The sequence below is a fragment of the Mirounga leonina genome, unplaced genomic scaffold (genome assembly GCF_011800145.1).
Source record: "Mirounga leonina isolate KUSES-001 unplaced genomic scaffold, KU_Mleo_1.0 Mir_171, whole genome shotgun sequence".
Classification (NCBI taxonomy): Eukaryota; Metazoa; Chordata; class Mammalia; order Carnivora; family Phocidae; genus Mirounga; species Mirounga leonina.
The window spans coordinates 7623398-7648889 of NW_023270436.1; the positions used below are offsets into that span (position 1 = coordinate 7623398).

At 49.4% G+C, this 25492-nt stretch overlaps 1 protein-coding gene across 6 annotated transcripts in view; it reads left to right on the top strand.

Moving 5' to 3' along the window:
* The first annotated feature begins 353 nt into the window (after positions 1 to 353).
* The window catches only part of KDM2B (lysine demethylase 2B), a 118049-nt gene continuing 92910 nt past the window's right edge, over positions 354 to 25492 (top strand). The window contains exons 1-4 of one of the 6 annotated variants that reach the window (XM_035016957.1): positions 354 to 404; positions 2411 to 2555; positions 5496 to 5574; positions 6840 to 6886. In XM_035016957.1, the coding sequence (XP_034872848.1) occupies positions 390 to 404; positions 2411 to 2555; positions 5496 to 5574; positions 6840 to 6886 (286 nt within the window). In that variant the 5' untranslated portion in view covers positions 354 to 389. Of the gene's footprint in view, positions 405 to 1001; positions 1386 to 2410; positions 2556 to 5495; positions 5575 to 6839; positions 6887 to 25492 lie in introns of those variants that run through there. The other 5 variants (XM_035016958.1, XM_035016961.1, XM_035016955.1 and 2 more) reach the window with 5 other exon arrangements.

Here is a 25492-nt window from a genome sequence, read left to right on the forward strand (position 1 = left end):
GATTCATCAAGGGGCGCCCAAAGTTCCGGCACCCCATCCCAGAGCGCCTTGCACCTTTCCACCTAGTTTTCTCCTATAAACGGCCAATAAGGGCTTACCCTTCGCCTGCTTGCCCGCTGCGTTAGGAGGCGCCAGATCCGATTCTCTCCGTATTTCACTCCTGAGCATCTATTTCCTTCTCTTGGCGAGCGCAGAGACCTTTAAAAACTGTCCAACTTCTGTTCCAGGGCTCGTCGCCTAGTAAAGGACTCCACAGACGCGGGCAGGATGAATGAATGAAAGGCAACGTCTTCCGGTCAGCTCGGGTCTGAAAAGGCTCTGGTCTGGCTGTATTTCCTGTACCTGCGTGTGTGTGGGTCCATATCTTTGAGTCCGGGAGTTTAAAAGTTATGCAGTCCGTACAGGTATGGAGCTGCGCTAATTTCTTCCTGAGCCCCCAAATGCCTCCTCCATATGGCAGGTCCTCATATGGGGGTCTGGAGAGGATCGTCCCCCCACCCCAAGCAAGACATGCAGCAGGAAAGAAAAAAACAATTATATATACAAAGCGCTTTGAATTTGGGTCGGCCACGTAGGTAATGGGGTGGGGTGGATGAAGGAAGAGGAAGAGGGGTGGCCCGTGGGGGCCGTGGGCAATGGGGGCAGGGATTGAGGTGGGGGGTCTTTTTTGGGGGTGCCAGGCCTCGGGGGCTTTCTAGCCAGCAAGCTCGGCTTGCATTTCCGCGCCTCCCGCTGAGACCAGCCGTGCAAATCTGCACCTCCCTCCCCACCCCCTCCTCCTTCCCTCCCTCCCTGCCCCGCCATCTCCGGGATGCGCCCGCCGCCTGCAACTCAGCCCTCCAAAAGTCAGCTCTGCACACAACTCCCGGGCGGCGGCGGCGCCTGCGTGCAAGGCGCACTCGTGACCCAACAACAAAACAGCGATGCCAGGGCGCTAACGGCGCCCGGTGCCTCCCGGGCGCCCTCCCCGCCCCACACCTCTTCGGGCAGCCGCCCCCGCCCCCCCCATCCCGGGCCGAGTGCCCCCTCCACTAGCCCGGCCGCGGGCTCAGAGCGCGATCGGCAACAATGTTTACGTTCCGGGGATTATGACGTCGACGCCTCCCCCCCCACAACTGCTGAAAATGGTTTCCTAGGACTTTGCAAACGGATCTGCTTAAGTGTTGGTGCAAAACTTTGTAGATCTCGGCTGTGGCTTGCTTTATTTATTTATTTTTTGGTTTGTTTTCTTTGGTCTTCCCTCCTTCCCCCCTCCGCCAAAATGCAGGGGGCAGGAGTGTTGACAATTAATTGGTGAACTCTCCTAAAAAAATGGAGGCAGAGAAAGACTCTGGAAGAAGATTGGTGTGTAGCTTTTTTTTTTTTTTTTTCCAAATCTGTATCTGGTAATGATAGATCTATTTTTTTTGTTGTTGTTGTTTCTTGCTGCCTTTTCTTTCCTTTTCTGTATTTTGCAAGAGGACCGGAAAAAATATAATAAATTGCATGCAAAAGGAAGCAAGCAGCTTACTCCTCCAGTCCCTTGTGAGGCGCAGAGTCTCAGACACTTAAGTGGGGAGGTGGTAGCGGGGAAAGGCGTGGAGAGAGGCTGAGCGGGCTCGGGGTTCGCCCGGAATCTGGGGGGCTGCAGGGCCCGGCGCTGGGCGGTTGAGGGAGGAGGCAGGGGATGCGGGGAGTGGTGGGGGAGTCTCCTTAGGAAGTGAGTGTGCGCGCGCGCTTGTGGGGAGATGAGGCAGCTGCTGGTGCGTTTTGGGGTCTCCGATGGGAGCTTTGTGGCGGGCCGTCTGCCTCCCCCCCTCCCAAGCCCCGACCTCCCCCTCCACCTCTTCTTCTAGCACTGGAGGGCGGTCGGCGGGGGCGGCTGGGGTCTCAGCCCTTCCATTTCAGCTTTCCAGCTTCCCGAGTAGCTCGGGGGCGGCTCCAGCCTTAGAAATGCCGCCGGCCCCCGGTTCCGGCTTCCCGGCTCTGCCGCGGCGGCCGCCCGGGCTGCTGTTAGCGCCGAGCCGGGCGCTGCGGTGGCTCCTCCCGGGGCCTACAAATGCCCCGCCAGCCCGTGCGCGGAGCCCCCTTCGCGGGTTACATAACCAGGCTCCTGGCCGAGTGGGCAAAACTCAACACCTATCGGGGGTGGGGGGCAAGGGAGAGCCCCAGATGTCCTTTCCACGGCCTCCAAAGATGCAGGAGGGGAGTGTCCTGTGTGGGGCACAGCCGGACCCCGGGGGTGCGGGCCCCTCTCGTTATCCTGGTTTTCAGCATCTTTGGCATTTGCGCAAAGTTGCTCGGGTCGCAGTGGTGGGGTGCGGGGGGGGGGCGCGCCACTCCTGCACCTGCTTGAGCTGGGCCTAGGGTAAGAGGCGACCCCCCAGTTCCCCCAGTAATGCCTCGGGCTCTCTGGTTTGGGTCCCCGCAGCGTCCGATTGACCGCCAGAGATACGACGAGAACGAGGACTTGTCGGACGTGGAGGAGATCGTCAGCGTCCGCGGCTTCAGCCTGGAGGAGAAGCTGCGCAGTCAGCTGTACCAGGGGGACTTCGTGCACGCCATGGAGGGCAAAGGTGAGGCGCCCCCTCCTCGGGCCGCCCTCCGAGCCGCGGCCCGAGCGCACGTGGGGAGGGAGCTGCCGGTGGCTGGGTTCGTATTTCGCGCCCGCGTCCCCCATTCCAGGGGATCCGGTGACGAAACAAGGCCGAGCACTGGGGGGGTGGGGTGGGGTGGCGAAGGAGGAGGGCAGGCGGGAACGGGGGCCGGGCGTGGGCCTAGACCCGGCCCGCGCCCACAGCCGGCCCCAAGGTGGGCAGAGCCAGGGGACCGGCGGTCCGAGGGACCTGGGGACTGACGGGTGGACGGAGGGAGGGCGGGTGCGCGGCATTCTACCCCTCCCAGAGCTAGCCCAGCTCCTTGTGCTGAATGAGGTGCGGCTGCCTGACTGGGAGAGGGGCTGGGGTGCCCCTGGGGCATTGGGATGAGGACCCCACTAGGCCTGAAGCTTCCCAAACCCTGTCCCATTTCGGGCCCTGCCAGTTAGGAGCTGGTGCTGGGGATGCTCGGGTCACCGAATGATGCTTCCTCAGCTCCCGGGGTCTGCGGAACCCTGCAACCTTCTGGTCTCTGCCAGATTTGAGCAGGGGCTGGATGAGTTCAGAGCTGTTGGTCGGAGCCCCCACTTACGCCTGAGGCCTCTGGCCCTTCAGTCTTGACAGTTTGAAGTTGGGACTGGGGGTAAGAGAGTTTTACTCCCTCAGGCTTCAGGCTGAGGTCCCTGACCCCTATAGTTTGAAGTGAGAATGTGGGGTACCCCTCTGGGGAACAAAGTTTCTTCTCAGCCTGAGACCTTGAGAGCTCTGTCCCTGGTAGGCCCTGCCAGTTTAGAGAAGTTGGGGAAGCCTCTGGGGTTTTGGGGTGTCTCCCCAGCCTGAGACCTTCAGGGCCTGAGTTTCTCCCTGACCCTAGTATTAGGAAGGTGTCTGGTGGGTCGTGCCAACGCTGGGGTGATGCTCTGGCTTGGGTATGAGACCTCCAGAGGCCCCGTGTGACCTGTGGTTCTGCCTGTGGAGTTGGGGTTTTGGAGATGCCCCTGCCTATCTAGGTATTTCCCTGGGCTCTCTGGGGTTTCTAAGTTGTTTTTTTCCCCTCTTAGATATTCAAGTTTCCGTTACAATACACCGTTTTCATTTTTTGACCCCCCCCCCCACCGTCCCCCTTGGAAAACCTTCCATCCCTCAGTGAGCTGATGACAGGGGCAGTGCCTTCCCCTTCAGGTTCTGGTTGAGTGGCTGGGGCTGTAGGTTAGCCCCCAGAAGAGACAGCCCTGGCTTTGCATTTTTGAAGTTTCTCTTTTGTGCCCACTGCTTCCGGGGGTGCTGGGCTTCAGTGGTAGGGGGTAGTTGTTGGGGGGAGGGAAGAAAACATTTCTTTCAGCCTGCCAGGTCTTTGCACCCTGAGGGTAGACCGTCTGGGGGGCTAGTCTCAACTACAATTAAATTTCCTTAGCATAAATGGGATTTTAATTCCTTTCGTTTCTTTCCCATTTTACTGAGTTTGGTGGATCCTATGAGAAAACAACATGCAAACTCTTCCTAGTCATTTGTGAGGAATTCTCAGCCCAAGATCTGAGTGTTTTCTCAAGCTCATTTGAGGAAGTTGAAGCTGAGGAGAGAGGGGGTGGGGGGCGGGCTTTGGGTGTGGGTGTGTAGGGGGTAGATTCCAGCTAGGGAGAGCCCTTAAATCTTCTGTCCAGGCTCTTTTCAAAGGAGAGGGCCCTAGCGATTTGGTAGTTAATTCAGATCTGGCCCCAAAACTTCGAGGGAGGAGCTGAGAAACAGAAGGAGCCCTTAGCCTGGATTCAAAATAGAAGCTTCTTAAACTTCTCTGCCTTTAAATCCTTAGGAATCCCCATTCACTGTGAGCCCCTGGGGATCTGAGCTGCTAAGGTCAGGGCTTTCCCCAGCTCTGGTTTTGTTCTCTTCCTCTGCTCTGAGCAGAGTTGCCTTGGCCTCCTCCCCCACCAAGCTGCCCTGGTGAACTGTTTGCCTGGGGCAGGGGCTCCCGAGGCCTGTGGTCTCTCCTATCTCTCCTCCAACTGGCCAGGGAGGGCATGTGGCTTTGTGGCCTTGTGGATTGCTTTGGTTCACCTCAGGATTTGGGGATGTGATGGTTTATCTCAGCCTCCTTTGACTCCACATTTAGGGGTAAGGTTGGGTCAGATCCGCTGGTTTTGGAACTCGAGGAACGTAAAAACGAAGGCCTCCTTCATTCTCCAGGGCTTTTGATAAGGGATTTGGGGGTCTACATTAGACAAAGCCGAGACGCAGCACTACCTTGTGAATTGGCTTTGGGCCTCACTGTGCCCTCTTCAAACTGCCTTCACCTGGGGGGAGCGTCCTGGTGGAAACAAGGATGGCAGTAGCTGGAGCAGAATTACACTATTAAGACAACAAAGCTGTGCCCAGTTCTCTAGTAATTTTGGCACCAAATACACAGTTTCCAGGGAAACCAGCTTCCCCCCCCCTCCCCTTCACTATGCAGGATATTACAATAAGATCTTCCCCGATGCTCAGCTACAATGAGAACCCTCCTCCCAGCCTCCTCTCTGGGGCTTCAGATCCTCCCAGGTGGTATTCTTCAATTTTGCACTGCCTTTACTTTCTGAGCTCAGCTTGGGGTGCATTTCTGTGTCCCTCTTTCTCAGCGATGGCTGGGGCCTTTTCTGTGCGGGGCTCTTTCATGAGTCTCCCTCCCCACCCTCCCTGGCCTTGGGCTGTTCATTGACAAGTTCTGACCCATGGGGCATGCAGGGAATGACTGAGTAGGCAGAGGAGCTGATAGTTGGCATGGGCTTTGCCTGCTCCATTTCCTTGCCATTTGACAGGGATCTCTTGCCCTAGAACTGGAGCCTGCATCTGCTATAACCGTGTTCTTTCCTCTGACCGATTGATTGTGGCTCATCTGCTCCTTCATGACTTAACCAACCTGTTTTAATTCCAATATCCAAACAGATTTCAACTATGAATACGTGCAGAGAGAAGCTCTCAGGGTTCCCCTGATATTTCGAGAAAAGGATGGACTGGGGATTAAGTAAGTTGCCTAAACAAATTACTTCTTCCCATGTCTCTCTCCCTAATGTAGTTGGTGGTTTGGAATAGATTTCTTCTGCCCTTTTCCCACCTCTCATCACAGAGAAGGATCTTTCTTCGTTATCTGGGGAGACTATCTCTTTGTTCAAGGCCTGACAAAGGGGAAAAACTCTCCAAAGATTGGTCTTTTTCAGAGAATTTGGGCAGAGAGGACAGAGGGTACTTAAACAGTGTTGACTTCTTTCCCTGACCCACCCCAGTTATGTGCAGGGACTTCTTAAGGAGAATTGTGCCCCCCTCCCAAGTTAGGAAACTGAGGCAGGGCCTGAGCTCTGAAGGGATTGGCCAGTCTCTAAGCCCAGAGGCAGGGCACCTAGAGACGTATTTTTCTACTCAGACTCCCACTATGTGGGAAATTGGTTCTTTTCTGTGGAGGGCATGTTCCCTAGGATGCTAGGCTCCAAGTCTCCTCTTTCTCTGCCTGCCCCAGCACCTGCCTCCGCCACTGTGTCTTGTTTGGTTTACATTGTCTTAGAGATCTGTCAGAGCTCCAGGTGGGGTGGGGGAGAGATCCAGGAGGAAGGCTGGAAGAACAGGTTTCCGCCCCTTGGGCAGGGGTGGAGAGGAGGCTGCTGGTATCATCCCAGCTTGCCTCCTCTCCAGCCTCTACTACCAGGCTTGCTCAAGAGTCCCGGTCCTAGGGTAGAAATCAAACCTTTGACATCACTGTTAATTAATAGCGAAGGTCACCTCAGTCATTAGAGCCGGGGTTACCAAATCCCTGGAATTGGAATGATGTGTGTCTTTTTTTTCCCTTTGAACTTAAAGGATCCCTGCAACTCCTTTTATGGAGGGTATTTGCTAGAGGAAGAGACACAGAGAGAGCTGCCCACCTTAAAAGAGAGTGGGTGTTTGAATGCCCAGCTCTGGGACTTACCCTTGACACCACGGTTCAGTCTTCCCCTGAAAAGTGGGGTGGACGGTGGATGTCCCATCTTTTCTACGGCAGTGCTGAGTTCATATTGGGGAGAGTGAGGGAATTGGTTTGCCTACTGGGGTGAGGAAAGGGCTCAGTGGTTGGAGAGGGACCCTCCCTTGGGGCATTGACTGGTCTATCACTCTCCCTCTGGAGTATCTCATTTTGGGTTCCCAAACTGAGAGCAAGGGAACCCTCTTGGAAAAATGGCCTTTCCCCTGCCTCCAGAGTTGGGCTGAACTCTCTTGTTTCTGGCCTCTCAGCAAATGCCTATACTCCTCTTTTTCCAGGATGCCTGACCCTGATTTCACAGTCCGAGATGTCAAACTCCTCGTGGGTAAGTTGCTTGCTGTATGTGCAGCTCAGAGATGCCAAAAGTAGGGAGGACAGGGGGCAGGAGGTCTTCACGACCCGCCTATTTAGATTTCTAACTGCCTCAGGAAAGAAAGTCCCCGTGGGAAGAGGCAGGAGCAGGTGTGAGCTGCAACCGTCTCATTCTGGAGAACAGGTCAGATTGCAAAGTCATAAGAAGCCGTACATAAGGGTGTTTGCCAGTGCGCAGTTTTATGAGGCCGATTTGGACCCTAGCCTCCATCAGCAACACGGTCTTAGATCTCTCCTTTGCGTTTGTTTGTGGGTTGCTGGGTAAACACAGAGTGCTTTGTGACCCCTGAAAGACTTTCAGACTTTCGAGGGGAGGGATCATTCTTCCTGCTTCCTCAGGGTTCTAGACAGTCTAGGGTGGGGTTTGCCACCCTAGCCAGCAAATGCTTATTAACTCCCCGAGCACCTGCAGAGTGTAGCTGATCACTTAGTGCTCCGGACACCTGACCAGGTAGCAGGTGCCATTTCAGATGTTACAGAAGTCCTTCAATAAATCCATTCTTTCCAGAGGTGTTTCTCAGTTAGCTCCTACATGGTGGGCAAGTTCAGAGCTGTGAACATGACAGACAAGATCCCTCTCCTCGTGCTTGGAATGACACGCAGCAAGGAAGTAAACAGTTTATAAAAATCTGTATCTTTTTGGAGGGTGATTAGGCCTATGAAGAAATAAAGCAGGATATTGGGATGGAGCGTGATGGGAGCTGTATTTATTTTATTTTTTAGCTTTTATTTGTTTATTTTTTTTAGAGAGAGAGAGAGAGGGAGTGCGTGTGTGCACGCACACACGATGGTGGGGGAGGAGCAGAGGGAGAGGGAGAGAGAGACTCTTAAGCAGGCTCCACGCCCAGCGCAGAGCCCTACTTGGGGCTCTATCTCATTACCCTGAGATCATAACCTGAGCCAAAATCAGGAGTCGTTGCATAATAGGATACCAGCGAAGGCACCCAGGCACCCCTGGGAGCTGTATTTTATTTTATTTTATTTTATTTAAAGATTTTTTTTATTTATTTGAGAGAGAGAATGAGATAGAGAGAGAGCATGAGAGGGGGAGGGTCAGAGGGAGAAGCAGACTCCCTGCCGAGCAGGGAGCCCGATGCGGGACTCGATCCCGGGACTCCAGGACCATGACCCGAGCCGAAGGCAGCCGCCTAACCAACTGAGCCACCCAGGCGCCCCTGGGAGCTGTATTTTAGATGGGGTGGTCAGAGAGGGCTTTGTGTGTGTGTGTGCGTGTGTGTGTGTGTGTGTACATTTGGACAGAGACTTGACGATGAGAAGCCAGCTGTGGGAAAGAACATGCCAGATTGAGGGACAGGCCAGGTCAAAGGCCAGGAGGTGGGGGAAGAGTAGAAGGAGAGGGGAGAGGTCACAGGGCCAGGGCCATGGGGGCCCTTATAGGCCCTGGCAGGGAATTTGGGTTTGACTCCTGGTGTGACTGGGAAGCCACTGGGGAGTTTAAAAGTAGGGCAAAGGGAGTAGTTATGCTATCTGGTCATTTTCTTTGGGAGAGGGTGAAAAACATTTTTTTAAACTGACATAAAATTCATACACCGTAAAACTCACTATTTAACCATTTTAGAGTGCACAATTCAGCGCTCTGAGTACATTCACAATGTTGTGCGGCCATCACCACGATGCCGTTTCGGCATGTGGATCCCCTACAAAGTCAGCCCCCAACAACCAGGGATGTGCTTCTTGCCTCTGTGGGTTTGTCTACCCTGGACGTTTTGTGTAAGTAGAATCGTACACTATGTGGCTTTTGTGACTGGCTGCTTTCACTCAGCATCCTGTTTTTGAGGTTCATCCACATTATAGCAGGTGCCCATGCTTCATTCTCATTTATGGATGAATAAGATTCCACTGGATATGCGTGCATAGACCACATCTTGATTCGTCAGGTGATGGACATTTTGGTTGTTTCTATTCCTCGTCTGTTATAAATAATGCTACTCTGAATACTTGCGTATGAGTTTTTGTGTGAACATACGTTTTCATTTCTTTTGGGTCTATTCCTAGGTAACTGGGTCATATGGTAACTATATTTAACCGAGGACCTGCCAGACTTTTTTCAAAGCACTTGGCCATTTTGTATTCCCATTAGCAATGTACGAGGGCTCCAGTTTCTCCACATCCTCGCCAAAACTCGTTGGTTGCCTGTCTTTTTGATGGTCGCCGTCCTTGTGGGCCTGAAGTGGTGTGATACGATTTAAGTTTCATAAAAGCCGACTCTGGTGGCTGTGTGGGTTGGAAACAGCTAGGCAGTGGTTGTGTCAGATATTCCAGCTAGAATAATTGACCCCAAAGTGTGTTGACAGCTACTCGGAAGGGAGGACCTATCGTCTATAAGGAGATGGTGCTGATGATGGGTAGAAGAATCTCAGTTAATTGGCAAGGACTTGCTCAGGGGATACATTTTTTTAAGCTGGATTCTAGAAATGCTGAAGGAGGTGAACATCAGAGCAGAAGGGGCAGACTTTCCAACACTGTGCAGAAGATGGGACAATGGACCCCCAAAATTAAGTCTTGGCACTGACAACCCACTCTGGTGCCTCAGCCCTACCCAGGGTCTTTGCTGTTGGACAACCTTAGTTTGAAGTCCAGCTCTGCCAAGTTGACTGATTTGGGGCAAGCTGCTCAATCAAAGCCTCAGTTTTCACATCTGCAAAATGGAGCTAGTAGCAGAATCTGCCTCAAAAGAGGATCCTATAAGAGAATGAATGAAGGCTTAGCATTATGTTGTCTGACGGGTGTTTGGTGAATGGTCCCTGATGTTATTTATTATAATGGCAGGATGTGAATCTGATGAGATTTTCTTTATGAGTAAGGATGAAAGCCAGATTCTCAAGTCTGAGGTTCAGACAACATCAGAGTCTTCATAATGATGCTCTTGGCCCTTTTTAGGAACTTAAAAGCCCTTTGCAGTTTTCATTATACTCTAGTCATATGCCAGGTGCTCCTTCTTTCTTTGTGCCTCATTCTTTTGCTTGTCAAAGCAAGAGGACTCAATAAGATGGTTCCGACATCCTTGCCAGCTCTTGAAAAGTCTAGGATGGCAAAGAAAGTGGGGATAGTAATACCTGCACCTATCTCTCTTGGCATTTCTGTGAATATCAAATGGATTGTTGGGTATTGAAGTGGTTTGTGAAGGTATAGCGTGTTCCGACATCGGGAGGGGTGCAGTCAGCATGGTGCATTATTATGCCCATTTTATTTTATTTTTAAAAAATTATTTATTTGAGAGAGAGAGCATGCACGAGTATGAGCAGGGGGAGGGGCAGAAGGAGACAGAGAGGGAGAAGCAGACTCCCCGCTGAGCAGGGAGCCTGACGCGGGGACTCAATCCCAGGACCTTGGATCATGACCTGAGCTGAAGGCGGACGCTTAACCGATTGAGCCACCCAGGCGCCCCTATTATGCCCATTTTAGTCTCTGAGAGTGCACACAGGCTTCTGGTGAGCAGCGAAAGGGCACATACTTCATAGTGACATAAATGGCAGATGTAACTCAAGCTGGCCTAAGCAAAACACTGGCTTACATAGTAAGTTTAGGGTGTGACCTTCAGGCACCTCTTGATCTAGGTGTTCCAAGATCTCGAGAAGTTGACTCTTACTTTTCTATTCTGCTTCCCTCTTTTGCTTCCTCTTTCTGCTTCATTCTTTTTTTTTTTTTTTTTTTTTAATCTGAGAGAGAGAATGGGAGACAGAGAGCATGAGAGGCGGAGGATCAGAGGGAGAAGCAGACTCCCCGCCGAGCAGGGAGCCCGATGCGGGACTCGATCCCGGGACTCCAGGATCATGACCCGAGCTGAAGGCAGTCGCTTAACCAACTGAGCCACCCAGGCGCCCTTTCTGCTTCATTCTTGAGAAAGCTTCTCCCCATGGGGCGGCAAAGATGGGGAGCCAGCAGCTCCCCGCTTCTGTCCGGCCAGCTCAGGTCCTTACTCGCCACCCACCAGTGATTCCATCAAGTGTCTCTGGATTGGCTCTGGTAGGTTTAGCACAACCCCAGTCCGCTGCAGCACAAGCAAGTGATCTGGGAGTGGGGAAGGGGTGACGCTGCATCCCCTGTGATGACATAAACATATGGATGACATAAACATGCCCCTAATGGAAATGGGGGTTCTACCTTGGAGGGCAGCGTATGGGGCAGTCATTGTGGGATCTCAGCTTCTGTCTTCCAGGCCTCCCTCGCCAGGCCTCGAATCTTGGGAGGCAGCTTTTTGAGAGGGGGCCAACTATTGAGGCCACAAGTTGGGGCTATAGATTCTTCTCTGATGCCCTGAAACCGGCCTTTCTCTATCAGCCCTGTTTATATGCCTTCTGGGAATTCAGGCACCTGGTCTCCGTTCTTAGCTCCTTGCCTTTAAAAACAAAAAAAGGCGCTTTCCATTTTTAGGACACTGTATACTTAAAAGCTTTTTACTGAAGTATAATTTACATATAGAAAAGTGCACATATGGTAACTATACAGCTTGATTAATTTTAACAAATTGAACATATTATGGTACCTGGTACCCCAGAATCCTTCCGGTGTTCCAATGCTGTCCCTGCCCTCCACTGTCGCCCTGACTTCTAACAGTGTGGATGAATTTTGCACGCATTCATACTTCATGGAATAGTGGAATCAGGCAGTTGTCTTCTTGTCGTTTCTGCTGCTTTCACTCAACTTGGTGTTTATAAGACATCCAGATTGTTGTGTGTAGTTGTAGATGGTTTATTTTCATTGCTATGGTTTTCTGTTACGTGACTATTTCACAACGTGTTTATGCATTCTGTTATCAATGGGCTCATGGGGAGCTGCTGGTTTAAGGCTCTATGTCTCGTGCTGCTATAAACACTCTAGAACGTGACTTTTGGGGAACAGAGGGATGCATTTCTGTGGGGCACATACCGGAGAGTGGAATTGCTTGGGTCACAGGGGATGCGTATATGTTCAGTTTTAGTAGACACCGTCAAGTCATTGCCCACAGGGGTTGGTCTGGTTCTGACTGTGCCACATCCTCACCAAGAGTTTGTGTTTCCATCATTTTCATTTTAGTCCCGTTGCTGTGTTGGTTTATTACATGGTGGTTTTAGTTTGCCTTTCTTTCCTAATGAAATTGAGCTCCGTTGTTCATATGTTTGTTGCTAGTTGGATATAGTCTTTTGTGAACTGTCTGATCAAGTCTTTTCTCCATTATTTTGAAGGGTTGTCTCCTGTTGAGTGTAAGATGCATTATTTGCTAGGGCCGCCACCACGAAGTACAACAGACTGGATGATTTAAACAACAGAAATTTATTGGCTCACAATTCTGGAGCTAGAAGTCCAAGATCGAGGTCTTGTAGGGTTGGTTTCTCCAAAGGCCTCTCTCTTTGGTTTGTAGATGGCTGTAGAAGGCTTCTCCTTATGTCTTCACGTGGTCTTCCCTCTCACGCTGTATAACCTAATCTCTTCTTATAAGGACGTCAGTCTTGTCGGATCAGGGCCTACCCTTATTTTAGACCTTATTTTAACTTAATTACCTCTTTAAAGACTGTTCTCGAATATAATTACATTTTGAGGTCCTGGGGGGTTAGGACCTCAACATAGAAATTTTAGGGGATACAATTCAGCCCATAACATAAAGTTTCTTGATATATTCAGGATATGATTATGCATTCCAAAAATCACCTCTTACTTTGTGGGTTGGTTGCCTTTTCACACTCTCAAAGGTATCTTTGAATGAACAGACATTCTTTATTTTAACACAGACCATTTAGGTCTTTTTTTTTGTACTTGTTTTGTATCTTGTTTAAGAAATGTTTGCACACTCCAGGGTTGGAAGATGTTCATATGTTTTTCTCAAAAAAGCTTTATTGTTCGAACTTTCACATTGAAATCTATAGTTTATTTGGAATAGACTTTTGTGTTTGGTATGAGATAGGCGTTGAAATTCCTTTTCTCCTATATGGATATCCAGTTGATCCCAGTACCATTATTGAAAAAAAATACCTTCTCCCCACGGCACTGAAATATTGTCTTTGTCATAAATCAGGTGACTGCATTTGTGTGGGTCTGTTTCTGGATGCTCTAGTGTGTGTGTCCCCCCGGACAGCTCCCTGCATCCCACGACCAATACTCTCAATCCCAGATAGTTCATTTAAGAAGACTGGGATATTTTCACATTTGTGTGCCGGGAATTGGGGGGATAGGGAGACTGGGAAAGAACTCTAGCTGCCTCTGAAGATGCTTTAAACCTTCCGAGAAGACACATTCATAAAGTGCTGGGTCCCTACTCACTCTCCACCATTATGTCACTGAGGGATGCCTCACGGCCATGGGGTCCTGCATATTATCTCTTTACTGTATTTTTTTTTTTTTAAAGATTTTATTTATTTATTTGAGAGAGAGCATGAGCTGTGGGGAGGGGCAGAGGGAGAGGGAGAAGCAAACTTCCTGCTAAGCAGGGAGCCCGATGTGGGGCTTGATCCCAGGACCCCGAGATCATGACCTGAGCTGAAGGCAGACGCTTCACCGACTGAGCCACCCAGGCGCCCCTCTTTATTGTGTTTCTCTCTAACGAGGATACCCAAGCTAACAGGTTTTCTTTGGCCCCTTTTCTTGAAAAAATCTTCACGACAAACCGCCTCATTCACTATTCATTTATTCATCCAATTATAGTAATCATCACCTATCTTTTACTGTATGTTTACCATGTGACCTCATTTTGTCCTCACCAATAATCATATAAATGAAGTGTTACTGTTCCCTTTCCTGATGAGGGATCCGAGGCTCAGAGGGAACAACCCACACGGCCTTTGGATGGGCGGTCAAGTTCGGATCTGAACCCAGCTCTGGGCGTTTCCTCACGCTTCTGCTTCTTGACTTTCTCCTCCTCCATGTCTGTGTTGTGTCTCGTGAAGGAGACTCACCAGACATGCACGCGTGCCCTTGATGGGCTGTTCTTAGTAAATTCTCAATCCTTACAAATCAACCATAGCTGACTTGCTTCCAGACCTTTTTTTAAAGTTGGCTTAAAATCATAGACATTTTACATGGTAAACCCGGGAAAAGTTCTTAGAATTCCCCTAGTCTTGCTTTCCCCTTTCACAGGTGGGAAAGACTGAGGCCTGGAGAGAAGTGACTTTTGAGTTGCCCAGACAGCAGATGGCACCTCAGATTCAAACGTGGGTTGGAATTTCAGCAGTTGGGAGAAGATGATGCTCATAATGCAAACCCAGAGGAAAAGTAGACTTGCGTGGGGTGGGTGTGGTTGGCCTCTGTTCTGGCCACACTGAATGGAGCTGGGGAGAGACAGGCGGTCCGGGAGGCATCCGCCTCGCAGAACAGAGATGCATGCAGGGGGAGGTGCAGGAAGTCAGGAGAGCCGTGGCTCCTGAGTCTCAAGGAAGGAGGGTTTCAGAGGGGTTCAGCTGTGTTTCCTTTTTTTTTCTCTTTAAGATGAACACCCAGCTCACTTGTTTTTTTGTCGCTATTTCCCTTTTCCTGCAAAGCCAGTGGTTTTTTTTTTTTAAGCAGAGAGAGAGAGACACAGTGAGAGAAGGAACACAAGCAGGGGCACTGGGAGAGGGAGAAGCAGGCTTCCCACCCATCAGGGAGCCCGACTCGGGGCTCGATCCCAGAACCCCAGGATCATGACCTGAGCCAAAGGCAGATGCTTAATGACTGAGCCACCCAGGTGCCCCCAAAGCCTGTGTTCTGAAATCAAAATCTTGACTGTGTTTGGGCCTTGGGGAACTAAAGGTGCTTCTGCCCCCTGTTTACCTAATAGGAATCACTCCGCTGTGGGGTAGCTCCTTGGACTGGAGCTACTACATTAGCTACTGCTTCCTGAGATCTTATTATAAGCCAGGGACCTCTCCTGTGTTACTTTGTCAGATCCATGTAAAACTGGATTTCCCACTATCCCCCATTCCATCGATGTCAAATTGAGGCTCAGAGTGACTTTTCCACAGTCTGAAAGCTAGTGTGTGGAATTGCTGAGATTTATGCCCATATCCGTTTGACCAAGGAGCTGTTCTCTTAACTTCTGCACAGAACCATGGCTGGCTCTCAGTGTCCTGTAATCCAAAGCTCTTTATTGTTTTTGGCTCAGGTGTCTTTTGGGTTTTCTTGGCTGATCGCTTTGTTAGTCTGGGTTTGTATCTTCTTCCGCTCCTCTGTCTGTGAGGGTCAGGCAGGGTCTAGAACCCAGGGCACAGAGGACGTCCCGGCACTGGATGTGTCCTGGGGATAATTTTTGAAGGTTCAACGGTGAGGCACCAGAAGGTAACAGTGCTTAGGGAGAACCCGGAAACCTTTGCAGGCATCTTATTTCACTGCGAGGAAACTGAGGCCTAGACCTGGGAAAAGGTTTGTCCCAAGTGGTGTGGACACTCTCCGCCCCAGGCCCTCCCCTTTCCCTTGTACCTTCAGTTCGGCACAACGTCCTCGATAGGACTCCTGCTTTTAAGTTTACAAGGTACTTTCAGTCGTTGTGTGGGCAGACCCTATTATGTCCACCTTACAGATGAGGAAACGGAGGCCCAGAGAACTTTAGGGCCATACATACCCAAGGCCTCACTGCTAGGAGGTAGCTAGGTGGGCTTTGAACTGTGGCCAGTGCTTTTTTTTTTTTTTTTTAATGTTTTATTTATTTATTCATGAGAGTCAGAGAGAGCGAGAGAGAGCGAGAGAGAGAGAGGCGAGGCAGAAGGAGAAGCAGGCTCCCCTCCTAGCAGGGAGCCCAATGCGGGACTCGATCCCAGGACCCTAGGATCGTGACCTGAGCTGAAGGCAGACGCTTAACCATCTGAACCACCCAGGCGCCCCTGTGGCCAGTGCTTTTGCGAATACATACTAACTACCTCTGTGTGAAATGGATGAGGAGATATTTTCAAGGAGCGGAATAAAAAGCCAATCCAGAAACTTGAGGAAGATAGAGAGGGACAGTGGTGGGCACTCCCCGAAGAGCAGGCTCAGGAGTTTGGGGTCAGAGCCCGTGTATGCTTTATATTAGCGTTCAAGGTGACTTTCAGCAGCCTCTTCCCGGCTCCGAGCCCATGGTTCTTGGAGCTGACAGATGGGGCCTTCAAAGCAAGGGCCATGGGGCCATGGATTAATTTCTGCAGCTGGAATTTGTTGGATGTGTATGTAGCCTGTGAGCCCAGAGAACCAGTGAGATGGGGGGAGGAGAGAGAAAGGGAGAGGGGCTGAGCTGCTGGCCTACTTAGGAATGCCAGGCACTGCTCAATGTGGAAAATTTCTCCTGTAACCCATTGACTTCAGGAGCCCGAGAGTTCCAGGGCTCTGGGTCCCTTGCAGGATCCAAAGGGCAGCTTGTCCCTGTCACCTGCTCCAGGGATGGCTGCTCCCCAGAGCGTGGAGGGCCACATTCCATTCTTAGCACTGATCTGTCCCTTCTGTCCCTTGAGGCACATGCCTCCTCCCAGAGCTTCCTGCTCAGATACCTGGCACTTATGCTCAGCTCCCCTTTGCCATCAGCTGCAGACCAGACTGGGAGCCTGCAAAGATGGATGCTAATTCTTAAACTCCCAGCTCAGACTGAAAAGGACTGGCAGGCCCCAGAGTCCCCAGTGACCCCTGGAGCAAGCCTCTGGGTCTCCTCCCCTGCCAACTTCTTCCCAGTTCACGTTTAAGGGATCTGATCTGAGTATATGAGAACTAGGCTAAACATCAGCATGTCAGTCCTGGAAGAGGACCTAAAAAAGACCTAACCCAGTGGTTTTCAAAGGGAAATCCCTGGAAACTGGATCTGGGTTCTGAGCATCATCATCCCCCACCCCCGCCACCGCTTCAACCTGAGCTGCCTGTTTTTATTTATGCCTTTGGCTCTTGTCAAAGCTTCTGTTTGGGGCGCCCGGGTGGCTCAGTTGGTTGAGCGACTGCCTTCAGCTCAGGTCATGGTCCCGGAGTCCCTGGATCGAGTCCCGCATCGGGCTCCCTGCTCGGCGGGGAGTCTGCTTCTCCCTCTCACCCTCCCCCCTCTCATGTGCTCTCTCTCATTCTCTCTCTCACAAATGGATAAGTAAGGTCTTTAAAAAAAAAAAAAAAAAAGCTTCTGTTTGAAGAAAGAGTTCTATGGTGGTGAAAACAGAAGTATAAAGGTTAGTTCTTCCTGGCTTTGCACATGAGACAACTGAGGCCTGGAGGGAGGTCAGTGAGGGTTACTGGGACTGGAACTCAGTCCAGGGCTCTTGGCACTGTCCCGGGTGCCCCTGAGGCACCCACTGCTCATTGCGTGGCCTCCCGTGGGCCGTCGCTGACCGAGGAACAAACAAGCCAGGCACCCGTGCCTCCAGAGTGGTTCTTCCAGAGAAAATAAAAGACCCTGTTGGGGGGCTGTGTCTTCAGGGTTAAACTCAAAGTGCCTGAGAAGTCCATGTACGGGGCAGGCGAAAGAGCTCCCTTTCCCTGTCTGGCTGGTCGGGACACCTCGTTTCCCAGACCAGCTCAGTGGCTGGTGGCCAAGTGTGTTGCAGGCCCTACCATGTGCCAGACATTGTGTTGGGCTCTCATGCACCAGCGGGCCCCTTTTGCAAATAAACACCCTCCAAGTCTAGAAAGGGTAAATGAGGCCCCTGAAGCCACGGAGCTAGTAACAGAGCTGGGATTTATAAAAGTACTTTTTGCTAGAGAGAATTTTAAGAAGTATTTAGTAGGGGCGCCTGGGTGGCTCAGTTGGTTGAGCGACTGCCTTCGGCTCAGGTCATGATCCTGGAGTCCTGGGATCGAGTCCCGCATCGGGCTCCCTGCTCGGCGGGGAGTCTGCTTCTCCCTCTGACCCTCCCCCCTCTCATGTGCTTGCTCTCTCTCATTCTCTCTCTCTCAAATAAATAAATAAAATCTTTAAAAAAAAAAAAAAGAAGTATCTAGTAGACAGAAAGTAATAATGAATTCCCATGGCCCCAACACCTGGCCCCAACAGCTGCCACTTCCATACCTCCATCCACTTCCTATCCTCCTGCAATGTTTCGGGCATATCTAGGCATCATACCGTTTCATCGGTAAAGTTTCCAGGATATAGTTCTAAACAAGAAGGGATTTTTAAAACCATAGGCCCAATAGTGTTATCATACCTAATCTTTTATTTATTTATTTTTTATTTTTTATTTTTTTAAAGATTTTATTTATAGAGAGAGAGACAGCGAGAGAGGGAATACAAGCAGTGGGAGTGGGAGAGGGAGAAGCAGGCTTCCCGCCGAGCAGGGAGCCCGATGCGGGGCTCAATCCCAGGACCCTGGGAACATGACCTGAGCCGAAGGCAGATGCTTAACGACTGAGCCACCCAGGCACCCCCATACCTAATCTTTTAAAAACAGTAATTCCTTGGAGTGCCTGGGTGGCTCAGTCGGTTAAGCGGCTGCCTTCGGCTCAGGTCATGATCCTCGGGACCTGGGATTGAGCCCCACATCCGGCTCCCTGCTCAGCGGAGAGCCTGCTTCTCCCTCTCCCTCTGCCGCCACTCTGCCTACTTGTGCTCTCTCTCTGTCAAATAAATAAATAAAATCTTTAAACAAAACAAAACAAACAAACAAACAAACAAAACCAGTAACTCCTTAAAATGAGTAAATATCAGGGGCACCTGGCTGGCTCAGTCAGTAGATCATGCAACTCTTGATCTTGGGGTTGTGAGTTCAAGCCCCATGTTGGGCATTTACTTAAAAAAGGAAAAAAAAAAAAAAGAAAAGAATTTAAAAAATAAAGTGAGTAAATATCCATATTTATTGTGCAGATGTCCAGTTTCATATTAGCATACGTTACTTCTTTTTTCTTTTCTTTTGCGGGTTCTGTGAGTCAGAATGTAAATATGGTCCTTATTCTTTGATTGGTTATGATGTCTTTTAAGTCTCTTACAATCTCTGGGCCCTCCCACCATCTCCAGCCAATCTGAAGTTGGATTGTTTGACCTGTAGGGTTTTTCCATTGTCTGGATTTTGCCAATAGCATTCCCTTGGAGTGGTTTGTGTTCCTCTGTCCTCTGTACTTTCTGTAAGTTGGCAGTTGGATGTAGATGCTTGATCAGATTCAGAGTCTGTCTTTCTCTCCACATAAAAATGCACTCACTCATTCATTCATTCATTCATTCATTCATTCATTCATTCATTCTTCCTAGCAGGACTACTTCATAGATGATGTTCTGATCTTCCATCAGGAGACACATAATGTCAGGTCATCTCTCTCTCTCTGTCTGTGTGTTGTTAGCAGGCATCAATGTTTGATGTGTAGCTTCATTATTGTGTTAGAGGCTGCAAAGTGGCGATGGTCTTAATTCAATCGTCCTTTGTCATTTGTTGGCTGGAATACACCTGGAGAGACACTCCCCCTCATCTGCTGTTTGTTTCAGGGCTGGCCCTTATCTCAGATTCCTAAGCCAGTGGTTGCTTCGACCATCATTCTGCCTCCCTAGGAAGTGCGTTATCAATTCTCCACCTCTCGCTGCCACCTGGGGGCTGGAACCCAGCAGAGTTTAATTTTACGGGTACTGGTACATTTGTGTTTTCCTGGGGGTTTATGTTTATGGAGTCCAGGCACCTTCCCGCTCCCTTTCTTCCCATTACCACCCCTCCCATAGATTGTGGCTTCCAGGACACCTGGAGAGCTAGATGGAGCTCCCTGCGCACCAAGAAAGCTATTCTTAGAACCAAGTGTCTCGACCTTCCGCTCCAGATATAGTCAGTCTCTCCCACCCTTGGGCCTCTTCCCTGCACACCCTTACTCCCCCGTCAGTCCCAGCTGCTCCTCACCGCTCTGACCACTCCAGGCCTTGACTTCCCTTTTCATCTGAGGACAGGGAGGCCGAGGTGGGGTCAGCTGGGGACATGCACCTGGCTAAGAGCAGAGGGAAGCGAGGGTGCATCGAGAGCCCTGGGGATTGTGATGGGGGTGCTGGAAGCCTGGTTTGTGTTCAAAAAAGAAAGAACAGGCCTCTCTCACCCACATCCTTCTGTGTTCAGCAACGGTTGTCCCACCGGTGGGGCTCCTGCCTGCTCAGGATTTCCAGATGCTTTCTTTCCAGGTTAGGGGGCTTTATCTTCTCTAGCGTGGAGAGGGTTACACATACCCACCTCCAGGCACCTCCAGGTCATTTCTCCAGTTCCACTGTCATTTATATGTGAGGTCATGTCACATGCTAGGAAGAACATATGATGGAAAAACACTCAATGTGATTTATTCATTCCACAAATATTTATTGAGCTCCTGCTATGTGCCAGGCTCTCCGTTCTAGATCCGTGGGTTAGAGTAGTGAGCAAGACAGACAAGACTCTTGCCCTCACGATGCTTATAGTGTCAGGGGGGAGAGACAAGAAACAAGCTGACAAAGATCTAGGATAAAGTGGCATGATGTCACCCATGGATGACATTTTCTCCTTGCAAAGCTTCTCGCCAACTGCACAGTTTAGTTATACAGCGTGTCTGTCCTGTTGACACCTTGAACTGGGCCCCGGGGGGAGGCCAGGGGTGGGTTAGCCCTTCTCTGCCTTCAGGGATATTTATGGAGCCCTGTGGGGTTACCCAGTCATTTTCTGGTCAGCCTTCCTTCTTGTTTGCTGGGGCTGCCATATCACCACAACCCACGTGGCTTAAAACCACAAAAATGTATTCTCTCACCGTCCTGGAGGCCAGAAGTCTGAAATCAAGGTGTTGACAGGGCTGGGCTCCGTCGGAAGGCTCTAGGTGAGAATTCTTCAGAGCCTCCTCCAGCTTCTGGTAGCTGCTGGCTTCTCTGATGTTTGTTGGCCTGTGGCTACATGGTTCCATTGTCTGCCACCATCTTCACGTGGCTGTGTTCCCTATGTGTGTCTCTGTCCAAGTTTCCGTTGTCTTATAAGGACACCGGAATTGGCTGAGGGTCCACCTTCATCCACTCTGACCCCATTTTAGCTTGATCACAACTGCGAAGACCCTATGGCCAGAGAGGGCCTGTTCATAGGTGTCTGGGGTTAGGACTTGAACATCTCTTTTGGGGGACACGGTTCAACCACAAGAGCCCTCGAGGTAAGCCTGTTAGTGGGATAGAGGGAAGTAAAGTTAGGCCCGGCTGGGGTGGGTGGGGGCCAACGCTGAGCTGTGCCGTCTGTGCCTCCAGCGTTTTATATGGCTCACCTCAGTTGACCCCATACTTTTGGGTTTTTTGTTTCTTTGCTTTTGTTTTTATCTTTTTTTTAAAGATTTATTTATTTTAGAGAAAGCGAGCATGAGCAGGAGGGGCAGAGGGAGAGGAAGAGAGAGACTCTCCAGCAGACTCCAGGCTGAGCAAGGGGCCTGAGGCAGGGCTCGATCTCATGACCCTGAGATCATGACCTGAGCCGAAATCAAGAGTCGGGTGCTTAACCCAACTGAGCCACCCAGATACCCCCATATTTTGTTTTTTTTTTAATTATTTAAAAAATATATTATTAAAATTTTTTCTAAGACTAGTTTTTTTTTTTCCCTAAATTTTTAAAAAAGTAATCTCTACACCCAATGTGGGGCTCAAACTTATAACCCCAATATCAAGAGTTGCACACTCTACCAATTGAGCCAGCCAGGCACCCCTCCCAAGATACTTTTTTTTTTTTTAAAGATTTTATTTATTTATTTGACAGAGAGAGACACAGCCAGAGAGGGAACACAAGCAGGGGGAGTGGGAGAGGGAGAAGCAGGCTTCCCGCGGAGCAGGGAGCCCAATGCGGGGCTCGATCCCAGGACCCTGGGATCATGACCTGAGCCAAAGGCAGATGCTTAACGACTGAGCAACCCAAGCACCCTTATTGAACTAGATTTTTTAAAAAAAATTTTTTTTAAAGATTTTATTTATTTATCTGAGAGAGAGAGAGAGCACGAGTGGAGGGGGAGGGGCAGAGGGAGAAGCAGGCTCCCCACTGAGCAGGGAGCCCAACATGGGGCTCAATCCCAGGACCCTGGGATCATGCTTAACCGACTAAGCCACCCAGGTGCCCCAAATTTACCCAGTTTTAAGGGGATTTTTTTAGAACTAGATTGGGATTGTTGGTTGTTTTTTTTTTTTTTAATTTTTTTATTATAGTCTTCGATTTGAGTTGTATATAAGTTGGCATCATACATAAAACCAACTTTATGGAATAGTATTGATGTGATGACCTACCATTTTAGGGTTGTCAAAATTGTACATTTACTTATTTATTTATTTATTTTAAAAATATTTTGTTTATTATGTGAGAGTGAGAGTGAGAGTGAGAGAGATCACAGAGAGGGAGAAGCTGACTCACTGCTGAGCGGGGAGCCTGATGCAGGGCTCCATCCTAGCACCCTGGGACCATGACCTGAGCTGAAGGCAGACGCTTAACCAACCAACAACGCAGGTGCCCCTACAATCTTGTCATTTTAGATTGGTAGGGCCAGGGAGCTGTGGCTTGCATGCAAATTTTTAACTTCTGTGCAGTGAGATGCCACGGCATGTTTGGTTCCTTAAAAAGCCTCTCATTTGCCTCTAGCATCAGTTATCTGAATATTGAAATCAATTTTTAAATGAAAAGCAATAGTTTTTTTCACAACTGTTTTTTTGAGGGAGGTGGTTTTATCTCCGTGTTGCCGGTGAGGACGTTGGGGTACTTTGCCTAAAGATCTTGTGCGATGGGAGAAAGACTGGAACCTGAAACATCTGAGGACTTTGATCCATTTTTGTGTGTGGAATGTACTTATATGCTGAGAAGTTTAAAGAAAAATGGTAAGATGAGTGCCTCCCACCCAGGTTCCCATGTGACCCTCTGGCCCCAGAGGTGGCCATTGTCTTGTGTTGGGCCCTAACAAGGTACCACAAACTGAGTGGCTTAAAACTACAGAAACTTATTCTCTCAGTTTCAGAAGACAAAGTCCAAAATCAAGGTAGTGGCTGCATTGGTTCTTCCTTCTGGAGGCTCTGAAGGAAACTCCGGCCTTGCCTCTTCCAGCTTTTGGTGACTCCAGGCATTCCAGCTGCTTATAGGCACATTACTCTTTGCTTCTGGCTTTCACTTGACCTTGACCTTCTTCTAAGGACACTAGTGATTGGATTTAGGGCCTACCCTTCCTCCAGGATGATCTCCTCTTGAGATCCTTACATTAATTACCTCTCTAAAGACCCTTTTTCCAAATAAGGTCCTATTTAAAGGTTCTGGGTAAATCTTTTGGAGGGTCACCATCCCACTACCATCCTGATTTGTGTTTATCATTTCCTGGGCTCTCTTTAGCGTTTCCCACCTGTGCCTGCATACCTAAGCCCTAACTAACTTGTGAAGAACTGAGCCCATGCACACACCAAGCACCCAACACCTCCCTATGGGGAGGGAAGGGTACTGTGAGCAGTTTGTGAAGGCTCTGTGGAGACAGGAGCTGGAACAGTCCACAGCCCAAGCTCCTGATCCACAAGGAAGGGAGAGACTCAAACAAGAAACAATTAGGTAAAAGGAGAGTGAGAGAGTTTGCAAGAAATGAAGTTCTTGTTCTGGTCAGATTGGAGGAAGTATATGAGATTTAAAGTACTGTCTTACATGGCTTTGAAAAATAATTTCTTTTTTATTTTTTTAAAGATTTATTTAGGGGCGCCTGGGTGGCTCAGTTGGTTAAGCCTTTGGCTGAGGTCATGATCCTGGAGTCCTGGGATCGAGTCCCACATCGGGCTCCCTACTCAGCAGGGAGTCTGCTTTTCCCTTTGACCCTCCCCCGTCTCGTGCTCGCTCTCTCATTCTCTCTCTGTCTTTCAAATAAATAATCTTAAAAAATATTTATTTGAGAGAGAGAGAGAGCATGCACAGGGCAGGGGGAAGGAGAGAAAGAATCTCCAGCGGACTCCCTGTTAAGCTTGGAGCCTGACGTGAGATCATGACCTGAGCCGAAATTAAGAGTTGGATGCTTGGGTGCCTGGGTGGCTCAGTCGGTTAAGCGACTGCCTTCAGCTCAGGTCATGATCCTGGAGTCCGGGGATCGAGTCCCGCATCGGGCTCCCTGCTCAGCGGGGAGTCTGCTTCTCCCTCTGACTCTCCTCCCTCTCGTGCTCTCTGTCTCTCATTCTCTCTTGCAAATAAATAAATAAAATCTTTAAAAAAAAAAAAAAAGAGTTGGATGCTTAATTGACTGAGCCACCCAGGCACCCCAGAAAAATAATTTATTGAGGTGAAATTCACATAACATAAAACTAATCATTTTAAGGTATATGATTCAGTGGCATTTAGTGCCTTCATAGTGTTGGGCAACCATTACTTCTCTATTGGTTCTAAAACATTCTTACCTGAAACGAAACTCCTACCCCTTAGCACTCCTCTTTCCTGTCCCCCAGCCCCTGGCACCCACTAATCTACTTCCAGTCTCTATGGATTTACCTATTCCAGACATGGTATGTAAATGGCTTCATGCAACATGTGATCATTGGTGACTGGCTTCTTTCACTCAGCATCATGTTTTTGAGCTTCATCCGTGTTGTAGCATGGATTGGTACTACGTTCCTTTTTATGGCTGAATACTTTACGTTTATTTATTTATTTTGTAACATTTTATTTATTTGTCAGAGAGAGAGCACAAGCAGGGGGAGTGGCGGCAGAGGGAGAGGGAGAAGTGGGCTCCCCGCTGGGCAGAGAACCCGAAGCCGGGCTCGATCCCAGGACCTTGGGATCATGACCTGAGCTGAAGGCAGATGCTTTACGGACTGAGCCATCCAGGTGTCCCAATGTATATTTTTTTAAAGTTACTATTTTAATTCCAGTTAACATGCAGTGTTATATTAGCTTCAGGTGTACAATACAGTAATTCATTATAATTTACATTTCTTAATATTTGTTTTTTAAGTTGATGGGGAACTTTTTTTTTTTACATAATCTCTACACCCAAGGTGGGGCTCGGACTCTAGACCCCAAGATCAAGAGTTGCACTCTCTGCTGCCTGAGCCAGCCAGGCGCCCCCAGTTGAGACTTTTGAAAGAAGTTACTTTTAGAAAAACCAACTTTGTTGGTCATTTTGTTGGCCTGAGTTTTTGTGTTTAATAACATCTTTATTGAGACATAATTCCTATACCGTATAATTCAAGTATTTAAAATGTATGATTCAGTGGTTTTTCATCTGACCACAGAGTTGGGCAAACACTGCCACAGTCAATTTTAGGACATTTTTATCACCCTACCCATAAAACATCCATACCCATTTAGCCATCCTTATCATGTTTTAGGATCTTAAGTAGTCAGTCCATTGGACTGGCCGGCAGAGATTTAAGTGGCTCTGACTTTCTTTCTACTGCTTCACTTTCTCCACCTGTAATTATGGATGAAATCGGCCAATTCGGTAACACTAGCTGCCTGTAAGTGCTTCATGGAAGTGGTTCATGTGCATGATCTCATTTAAGGCTTAGATCAACCCCATGGGCTAGCTACTGTTTTTGTCCCCAGGTCACCGATGGGGAGACTGATACTCAGAGAAGCTAAGAGGCCTGAGGCCCAGCTGGGATTTGAACCATAAAGTCGTACCTTAACTTTGTTGTGTTGATAGGGGCGACCGAGCTCCAGTTTTCAATGCTGACTTGCATGAGCCTCTAGGGCTGTGATTCCCACATCTACCTGTCCAGCAGTCCTTCCACAGGGGGCTTCACAAATGT